This window comes from Selaginella moellendorffii, unplaced genomic scaffold, assembly GCF_000143415.4.
Source record: "Selaginella moellendorffii unplaced genomic scaffold, v1.0 SELMOscaffold_133, whole genome shotgun sequence".
Taxonomy (NCBI): Eukaryota; Viridiplantae; Streptophyta; class Lycopodiopsida; order Selaginellales; family Selaginellaceae; genus Selaginella; species Selaginella moellendorffii.
In genome coordinates this window covers 78,604-89,009 of record NW_003314394.1, presented here as the reverse complement: position 1 = coordinate 89,009, position 10,406 = coordinate 78,604, and the positions used below count along the sequence as shown (strand labels likewise).

Genomic DNA, 10,406 nt, shown 5'->3' with positions numbered 1-10,406 from the left:
CAGTAAAGAGCAAGCTTACAAGCTTGATCGCTCTCTCTCACTCTACTAATTATCCACTAATCACGGTGAAAAGAGGTGAGACACAACCTAACCCTTTGTTGCCACATCCCAGCCCAAGATCTCTTGATGTTGTCGACTTCTTGCCTGAATCACCCCTGCATATCTTGCGGATTCTCCCGTCATGCCCTACAACCAAAATGTTTAAGCAAACCAAAATGTTTATATAGGTATAATTAAAAGAACTTATATTTTAAATTTAACAAATAAAGTTAATATGGACATGATCAAAACCCTACAAGAAGTAAAGTTGCATGAACGCATCAACCTCTATATCACACTCAAACTCTTGCTTCACTTCTCGGTCACAATGATACATTTGCTTCCAAGCCTTATCTTCGAGCTGGGGAATTCACCACCTACAACTTCAAGGGTGTCACATTGGCAACAGCTGATCAGTGGAAGAACATAAGGAAGATTTGCAGCACCGAGCTCTTCACGACGAGACACCTACAATCTTTCTGGAGCTTCCAACTTAAAGAGGTTCCAATGCAATCTCATCTCTAATAATCAAGGTTCATGATCAGCAAAGTGTAATCGATGTGAGGGAAGTTATTGCAGCCATGTCATTCAACATGATATCACAAATCGTTATGAGCAAGAGATTCTTCAAGGAGCATGCAACCAATGATGACATAGCCGAAGCTAAAGTATTGAAGGAAGTAATAGATGAATCGGCCTGGATTGCTCTTCAGTTCCATATAAGTGATTTCTTACCACCTTGTCTCAGATGGATAGACTGGAGCAGACTCCGAGCGCGAAAACTTGTCACTAAGCAAGTTCCTCGAAAAAATAATTGACGCAAATCCAACCGGAAAAAATTAATGCATTTTTTAAACAATTTTAAATTATGTATGTATTGCTCTTGTAGGAAATTATAGCAGCGGGATCCGATACCAGTTCTTGTGCACTGCTTGATCTTCTCAACAATCCAGATGTCATGACCAAGTTACAGGAGGAATTAGGTGCTGTGGTGGCAAACCAGATGGTGACGGAGTATGACTTTCTGAACTTGCCATACCTCAGAGCTGTTGTCAAGGAAACAGTCAGGCTTCATGCTTTTACACCGCTGCTGTTGCCAAGAATGTCAACTCAAGATTGTGTTCTGGCTGGTTACAATGTTCCCAAAGATGCCACAACTATTGTCTGCGAGAGATCTGCGGTTCTGGGAGGAACCAGCAAGGTTTTGGCCTTGATCCAAAATTGATCAGGATTTTGAGCTGGTGTGGGAGAAGGATATGTCCAGGAATGGCACTGGGCCTGAAAAATGTCTACTGAAACTTTTTCCACAGTGAGTTATATTCCTGAGAGGAGCTACTAGCTTGAGGAGACAAGCTGTAGCTTGGCCACAAACGCCATTGCAAGTGGAGATAACTAAGTAAACCTCTGGTTTAACCTTTTTAAGTAAAGAATACTTTCGAAAATGTAATGGTTAAGCAAAAGGTAAAATTCTCCAAGCACAGGGCCAGTGAAAAGTATAAATTTGAACTTCTGGGGGGAAACGTTTTGATTGAGCTGACGGTTCTACAGGAGACAGATATGGTGGAATTCACTTTTTGCAGCCACGGCCACCTCCTCCTCCACCGCCACCACCACCACCACTTCCACTTCCTCCAGAAGCACCAGGTGGAGCTCCCCCACAACTAGGCCCACCCTGGCCACCACCTCCACCTCCACCAGGACTGCTGCCTCCACCACCTCCACCGCCTCCACCAGGGCTGCTTCCGCCGCCGCCACCGCCGCCGCCGCCGCCACCACCACCGCCTTGGCCAACTACAGAGGACACTGGAATGAGTAGTAACAAGATCAGGGCTGCCATCCTCGCCATGATCACTTTGATGGTGCATACGCTCATTTCAGTTCTGTCCTTTATAGTGTTTCAAGTGTCCGAGGAGCTGCAAGTCAGTCAAGCACGAGACGAGATAGTGCTTGATCACTGAACAACTGATCATCTCGTCTCGTGCTTGACTGACTTTCAGCTTCTCGGAGACTTGAATCAAGTATCGCAAGTCGGTCAAGCTCGAGACGAAATTAACCAGTTGTTCAGTCAAGCACACAGATCGCGACTTGTTTTGCCTCCCTCGTCCAACCACCAGCACGACTGGCGTGCTACATTTGGCGTGAAGCGCATACAGATCTCTAGTAATCACGACTTATTTTGCCTCGCTCGTCTATAGATTTCTACTACCAGCAGCAGTGCCGTGCTTGACTTTGTTTCTTGACTGACTTGGAAACTTGAAACGCTACAAAGGATATAAAGGCCTGAAATGAGCACTACAGCGTATGCCACTATCACAAATCAATCAAGCATCACAACATGGCTGGACATGCACGATTTCTTCTCACTCTTGTTGTGTTGCTCCTCCTTGCTTGTAATGTAGCAATGGCTGCCCGTTTCTTAGGCGGCGGTGGTGGCGGCGGCGGTGGTGGCGGTGGAGGTGGCGGCGGTGGTGGTGGCGGTGGCGGTGGTGGCGGTGGCGGTGGCGGTGGCGGAGGGAAATAATGATTACTATCATCCTCTATAATAAAATCTCTGTTCCCACCAAATCCTGGCCATCCACCTTGCACGGACGGCCAGGATATCACTTAGCTTTTTTTCATATTTTTGGTTTTTTTTTTATGAAGTCGTCGGTCAGGTCCCCCGAGAGAGACACCGCTGAGCTCGGCCAGGAAGAAACCAAATCTATCCATCTCCTTGCTCGATCCTGCTTGAATTGCTCGAATTTCGTTCCAGCAGCAATGGCGTCGGTGGCAGCGCCATCGCCAACGCGTCAGCGGTTCCTCTCAGTTTTTTTCACCAGCAGCATCCGTCTCCCAGCCTGTTTCTCTTTCTTTCTGGGCAATACCAGCGTGGCTTCTTGGAGAGATATTCATCGAGCTTCTAGATAGATAGGATGTTGAATGAGATGGTTGTGACTTCCCTCATATTGATCACACTTTAACTGAGCCTTGGTTATAGACGCGATTTCGTAGCTCCACGTTGTGCACAGCTCAGCGGTGCAAAAGACCTATAAACCCTTGCAGTTATAGGTGGTGATTTCTCCGACCAAAAGATAAAGCCTGGTAGAACATCATCCTTGGCCATTTCTGGGCTACAATCTAGACTTCTTTGACACCTCTTGAACTCCATTATGACTGTTATTTCCTGTTTATCACTGTATTTCCTTTCAAAAGTTTGACGAGATAAAATTTAAATTTTGTATTTTGTACATTTCAGACTTAAACAGTTCAGAATCAACCAACAGCTTTATAATGTTGTCATAGATAATCATGTCTTCTCTAGCAGGTACATTTACATTAAAAGAATGTCATTTCCAAATCAATTACCACAATGTTTATTCGTCCATATAAGAAAAAATTAACTTGTGAACTCTCTATATATGGTATCAGTATATACCATGTAAATAAGATTAACTTGCGACTAATCTGATCTAGGTTTATAAGTATGGAAGTAATCCTAAAGTATCACCTACTTAGGGTTCTTTCAAACTTACCATTTCTATTGCTCGTTGATTTAAAAACTTAAACATTTCCAAATCTAACAACATTTATCTAAGAGGAGCTAACGCAATAACATATTTTTATTTCAGAGTTTGCTAGGCCTTTGTCAAGCTTGTTACAGCGCTAATAGTAAAAACAAATTGAACATTTGCATTAAGGTTTTGAGCATTGTTAGATGAAAAAAAAATTTCTGCCTAGCAAACAAAAATTGATTAGACAGCAAGTGAAGTACAGATGCATTTAGAAAATAGAACTTTATATAATTTATTGTTTTGTTCTTGAGTTACTTGATTACTTAACTTCTGCCATTGAGTTGGGATACAAAAGTTGGCATGAAGTAACCATGATTCACCAATAAAAGAATCATAGAGCCTTGTATCAATCACTGATCCAGTTGCTCCTTCAAATGTGCCCTATCCTCCAGTAATAGCAAGGCCTGCAGCAAAGTTGACCTTTCTTGACCATATGAGAAGTGCTCTAGCATATGGAAATCCAGGCAAGAACTCAAGCTCTGCTGTAAGATGTGAGAGGGTCATATTGCTGGTGATGAAAAACACGCCCTGTAAGTAGCCATGATGTTGAGAGTGCTGTTGATATAGACTGTGAAGCCATTTCTGTAAGGTGGCAGGACTAATGCCAAATGAATTCTCAAAGAGGAATAGAGTTGTGGCGTCAAACAAGTAGCACTTCTGCAATAAAGAAAGAAAGAAAGATCTTAAGATAACGAGTTGATTAATATTGACATTACTGTTTGCTAGTATGCTTGCTAGTGTGCCTTAGGCATCTGAAATAAGGACTAAGATGCAAGCAAGAAATGAAATGAATGAAGCAAGTGAAGTGAATGAAGTGAAAGCCATGGTTATTTGACAACAATTAAGTGCACAAGAAATTATACAGCCATTAATCAAATTAGTGTTGAGTTAATGGTATAGAATACTACATATTAATTAAATAGATTTACAACATCAAATTTTCCCATCTCCTAGAGAGCAATGCATGAGGAGAAGGGAAGTCACGAGGAAGAGTGGAATATTAGACTATTTGACTAGAAATCACCAAATTTTGTAATTTTTTATTCATGTATTTTTCTCAGTATAAATTCTGACAGATTAATAAAAATGCTTATACCAATTATATACTGTTTTTTAGTTTAACCTAGGATATACCTAAAGTATCTAAGTATATTTAAAGATATTTTTTAATCCAATTGCTCTTGTTAATCTATCTTTTCTAATGTCTGGGGGGACATTAGAATCAACAAACCTTTCACCTTTCCAATCTCATAGGACTTGGAAGCAAACTTTCCTCGACCTTGTTGGGCAGTCTTGACGATCTTGGTTGCTTTTGCTGGCTCCTGTGTTGAGGTGCCTGTGCGCCCTGCACCTCGTTGCTGCACTCTACAAAAAACACAAACGTAGAACCAAAGATGAAGAAACAAGCATTTTCTTACCTCCTGTGGATAGCAGGCAATCCGGCATGGGCGTGTTGGACGAGTGGAAGAGATCTCTGAAAGCAGACCTCAAGTCTAATCCACGTCAACGTCCATCGACCGCACTAAAGTAAGATTCGACACACTCCAGCCTTCCGAGACAAGCAGGCCCTCCAGAGAATATACCCTGCGTCCACGTTGATATTGCTGCCATGGTTCGCAATATCTGGTCATCCTCATTCGAATATGCCGCTCTGGCGAGTGGGCAAAGTATACCATCGTAAGTCGGCAGCGTTGGATCGGCCCCAGCAGCTATCCGCAGTTTGACATTCTCCAGTTCTAGTCGATACAGTGCAGCGATGAGGGGGAGCGAGCCCTCCGGCGAGGTCCGGTTGGGATCCATATGGGGGAGCTTGAGCAAGATCTCCAGATGCTCGGGATCGCGAGCGTTGCAGAAGTGCCAGCTGGTGAGAGTCTCGAGAGGCTGCGCCATGGGCTTGAAGAGCTTGACCAAGTCATCCATTTGATGGGCGCTGGCATAGAGGAACGGCCAGGTGGGTAGAACTGGAAACAGAGCCAACCATACGAGTGAGAATGTAAAGGTGGTGACAAGAAAGAAATGTCACCCAAATTCGAATCTTCGTCCACTTTCAAGCAATGGGGCCTCTCTGCTGTCTTGTATCAGCATGTTCAAGTTGCTAAGAGATCTACGGCTGCGTACGCAGTTTCCAAGTCTGACTCCGTGATGGCTTGCACGAGTCGCGCCAACCTCCCGCCGAAGGTTAGAGCCTGGAGCTCCCATCTGCAGCCGCCCGGATGAGGCGAGGAACGAACGCTGTTGGTGACTCGACTGCAAGGAGCTCCTAGCCTTGGTGGTCGTAGACAAGAGTTGGGTACATTTAAGAAGCTTTTGAGAGGATGCCACGGTAGAATCTAGTCTCTTAAAACTCATGTTTGCTGCATATGCCCCGTCATGCTATCTGGAGCAAGCTCAAAATCCCTTCAATTTGATGCACAAGAAGAATCTTGTTTTCTGCAATGCAATGCTTGCTGTGTTTGTGAAGATGGTAGACGCCGAGGGAGTACACAAGGACTTGGAAAAAGCGGAGCAATGGTCACCGCTCCACTAGACTTTGCGTGAAGCTGCACTAGCGCCGCTGCCCTCTCCTGGGGCATTAAACACGACAGCGAAGCTCATGAGGTTGGCTTGTGCCTGCTCCCGGGTTTGAATGGTGAGCGTCGTCTACAATAGTGAACACCGGAGCCAGCACACTATCTCCTCTACGAACGGGCTCATCATCGTGTGAGCACTTAAGTGACCAGGGATCATTCATCGCTCTCCACCTCTTACGATAGTTGTCCATGGAGAGCCAAAACTGACTGTCCGCCATGCCTCTCACTAACACGATTGGATCAAGGAGCGATCTGTCATCCTTGACCTGCACACAAGTCATGAGAGATTCGCTAACACAAACATCATCTTAGAGTGCTCAGGAACCTCGCTCCACTTCATCTCGTAAACGTTAACCTAAGAAAGACTTTTGTCCTATTATAATAATTTTCTGGCTTGGTTATTTAGTATAGAAATATTTATAATTCAAGATTAATCTAATTACATAAATGGTTCAAATTGGAATATATTAGGTTTTTTAGAAATCATAAACACGAGATTAATGTAAATTACTTGATGATAGAATCTGCAAATTATCAAAAATATTCATAAAGAATATTCAAGTGCCAGTCCTTTACTGGCTTATTACATACTGGCTTATTACGTTGATTGATTTTTCCACAGCTCACTTCTGGGCAGACTTTAACAGTCTCTTCTTCCAAGGCTTCGTGTTCTCCACGAGCTGGGCATTACATAGATCCTGTTATAGAGCAGCCCCGCCATTAACATTCTGTGAAGACGAGCGATCAAAAACTTTTTCTAAGATCCCTTTTGCTACACGACTTACTTCTCCTCGTTCAAATGAAATAATACTTCACAATGCTCAAGTGACTCCAGAAGCCATATCATGCAATCCTTCATAGTAAAAAAATCCAAAATCATAATTCTACCTATATATGCATCCCTGGTCGTTTTGTGAATTTTGCGGCAGAGGAGAAGCAACGGGCTTGATTTTAACCTGAAGAACTCACACTCCTGATCCAAAGTGATGCCCTTGGAAAAGGGTTTGGATCACTTTGGATCTTTTCCAAGGGCATTGCTTCTTTGAATCTTATCAGATCCTAGCCGTCCGATACATTTCCAATCCGACGGCCAAGATCGACAATTTCGAAAAGCATCTTTTTTGGCGCGGAGCTCGGAGTAATCTTCAACCACATTAGCCTCTTCCAGTTTCCCAGCCTGAGGATAACCAGCCACCATCGAATTCTTTGAGGATCACTTTCCACCACCTCGGTTCCCGATGTTCTTCTCGGGCATTGAGTCAAGCGCATCCTAAACGCGGTGACTGTGATGGTCCAGCTGAAAACGTTGGGGGACTGTCGAAGGCATTGCACGCTTCTGTCAAGCTCCCACACTTGCCATAAGTTTCAATGACCAGATTGTTGAGTTACCTGTCCTTCCTGTGTTGCTCGTTCCTGAGAATGGCTTGGTGAATTTTCTTCGCTCTCGTCAAGTCCTTTGAAAGGGCTGCACGATCGCAACTCGGCTGCAAGAATGGACTGTGTCTTCTTCAGCTGCAATGGACGAAGCGAAGGTTTGGTTCTACAGGCGTAAAGCGAGCCTTACCGAACATCTTTATTGTTTTCGAGCTGAGAGCATAATATAGTTTCCTTTCATCTTCTTCTGGTAGTCGACTAGTCCACACAGCTTGCACAGTTCTTCGAGTTCTTTTTCGGTCCAGTATCTCAAACTCGATGATCTTCGTTTCTGCGTGGCATTCAAAGTAAGCCAGAATTTCGAACTTTATGCGTTTACTTGCTTACAGGTAGGAAGGAAAAGATCGAGTTCGACAAGAACGTTGTCGCTACAAAAACTCCGCCCGGTTTCAGACTCTGCATATCTCTGCCACCTCAAAATTTTCACGTTTCTTTAACTAAGGAAACGTGTTTACTGCTCAAACACTCACTGCGGATGAAAGAGATGGCCAGCAATGCAATGCAGCACCAGCATGAATAGCAGAAACGGTTCCGGACGCAAAAGGAAGACGAATAACATCCGCTCGAACCAAGGCGATATCTCTGCGGACAGAAAAAAACGAAGAATCACTAACCATTTTGTCCAAAGAGAACGACAGACCACAGGTGGTTCGAATCGTACGCTGTTCTCAGAGACTTGTCCTGTTTGACGAACTCAGCGCATTGCTGTAGCATGCTCTCGGAGAAGTCTAATGCGATTACTGCTGCAAACGAACCACACTATGCCAATCGACGAGTGAAGAGACCACTCCCACAGCTCACATCCACTATGACACCTCCAAAAGCTGGTCGAAGATACTCCAAGGCCATTTTAAGCTGAAACACATCACGTACTCTTCAATCTCAAACATAACAAAATTCTTTCGCAAACCTGACCAGGGAATCCACTCCTTTCGAAGTTTTGTCGCCAGCCTCGCTCATAAATCAAAGAAACAAGAGGATTTCTACGCCAAACCTCACGTTAGCTCTTACTCACAATCCAGAAATTCTACGACCAAACCTGAAAAGTTCGGTGCCACTCGGGAGGAACTTCCACATAGTCATTGCCACCTGAAAATATTTTCTTTTATGAAGGCAATTGTGTACTTATTTTACAAATTGATGGAAATCTTGTTATATATACTGATACAAAAAAAGTTTTATGGTCTATACACAAATATTGTGAGAAATGAAATCTAGATACTCGTTTCTAGACGAAACGATCGCTTGCTCGTAGAGCATTGAAATTCAGACTTTGATATCGCAAACCTGGGCGCAAACTCCTTTAGAACGGTACTAAAATCTTCCCAGAACTTACTGAGTGATTCCCGGAGGACCCTTGCACAGCAGTGCATCGAAACAAATCGGACAAGCTAGCAGCTCCTTCGTCGCCAATCCTCCATCGGCTTTGGCGCTTGAATTCCTACCTTCAAACTGATCGATCGACGCGGAACCTAGGGCAAGAAATCTGACCTTGCGAGCCGCGCAGCTCACCCGCGCTCCAACTCCCGATCGAATTCCAGCCGCGCCGCTGTGAGAATCATCGCAGCGCCGCACAGTGCCAGCGCCGACGGAGCTCAAGGCGATGGCCATCACCGTTTGACCTTGAGAAATCAATAAAAAAAATCGCGATCCTAGTGGTATGGGTTAGATTCGCGCCAAAATTCAAATCGAAAGAAAATTTGAAAATTTTCTATATTTGTGCTATTTTTTACTTTTCTTTTTGCTTTTGAATGAATGCCATGAAATTCAGTTTATCTTACAGAAATTTAACATCGCACCAAAAGTAATATCATCTTGCAATCAAACATTAGAAAGATCCACAAGATTACACCACTACAACCTAGTTGATAAGAAGAAAATTTTGAAACAAAGTGTCAGGTAACATTGCATGCACTTTGCCGCGTGTCCCGTCCAGAACGCTTAGGGCGGATAAAATCAAAGTTAAAATGGCGCCAATAGCAGGGGTTTGCTTGCAGCACATCGCGAGGGAGGCGGATGATCCACACGCCATGGCGCTCTTCTACCAAGAGGTGGGTGCAATCTATTTCACCCTTGGTTATAGGATTTCAGCTCCTCGCAGGTTCTAGGGTTCAATCGATCCAGATTTTGGTGCCATGGCCGTGATTTGGATGTCGCTGCCACCATCGCATTTGTGGCATTTGATCGGTCGTGAATCCAAGCGCTCTACAACCTTGGGATAGAACTTTTCCCTCTTTCTCCGCTTCTAGCTTTTGTTTATTCATCTCAATTTGCCACACAGGAAAGATCCAAGTGTGTCCTAGAGACTAACTTTTGGTACTAAAGGTGGATGTGTGGAAGAGGATATTATGGACTATATTTATTTTGTTCTGTTGATTATTATTTAAATTGGTTTTGTTAGATTAGATATTATTTCCTTTGGGTGATACATTCGCAAGCACTTTTCTTGCCAGTTGATAATACTTTGTGTTTTTAGAGTTATTTTACATAAGTTGTTTAGCATGCTATTTGAAATATTTGATAGTTAAGTTTATCATTAAGTTTTCTTGATGATACATTGACTATTGAATTTTGTTGGACAATGAATCCTATATTTTCCAATTATGATGATTTTAGTGATTTCTATACTATAATTCTAGTTTATCGGATGATAACTTACTTGGAATAATTTTGTGTTTTAATCTAAGATTTATTCATTGATAATCAAGTCTTTGATATCATTGTCTTTAACTTTGATATTGTCCATTTCTTGATCTTTGGGTTTGGGCCAGTATAGGTAGACTTTCTTTGATATTTCATGTGTATAGTGAAA

General features: G+C 43.2%; 1 protein-coding gene and 1 pseudogene across 1 annotated transcript; one reads left to right on the top strand and one right to left on the bottom strand.

The window, feature by feature from the left end:
- The first annotated feature begins 620 nt into the window (after positions 1-620).
- Positions 621-1,264, top strand: LOC9661113 ((S)-N-methylcoclaurine 3'-hydroxylase isozyme 2). The gene is made up of 2 exons (XM_002992294.2): positions 621-707; positions 929-1,264. Exons 1-2 carry the CDS (start codon positions 621-623, stop codon positions 1,262-1,264), a joined length of 423 nt encoding a protein of 140 aa, XP_002992340.2.
- Positions 1,265-7,733: 6,469 nt separating this feature from the next.
- Positions 7,734-8,677, bottom strand: LOC9661524 (annotated as a pseudogene).
- Positions 8,678-10,406: the final 1,729 nt, after the last annotated feature.

Excerpts from the sequence above, each read along its gene's own strand:
- LOC9661113 (XM_002992294.2), top strand. The coding sequence starts at position 621 with ATGTCATTCAACATGATATCACAAATCGTTATGAGCAAGAGATTCTTC. Across the intron at positions 708-928 it reads ATGACATAGCCGAAGCTAAA|GAAATTATAGCAGCGGGATC; the intron begins GTATTGAAGGAA and ends TTGCTCTTGTAG.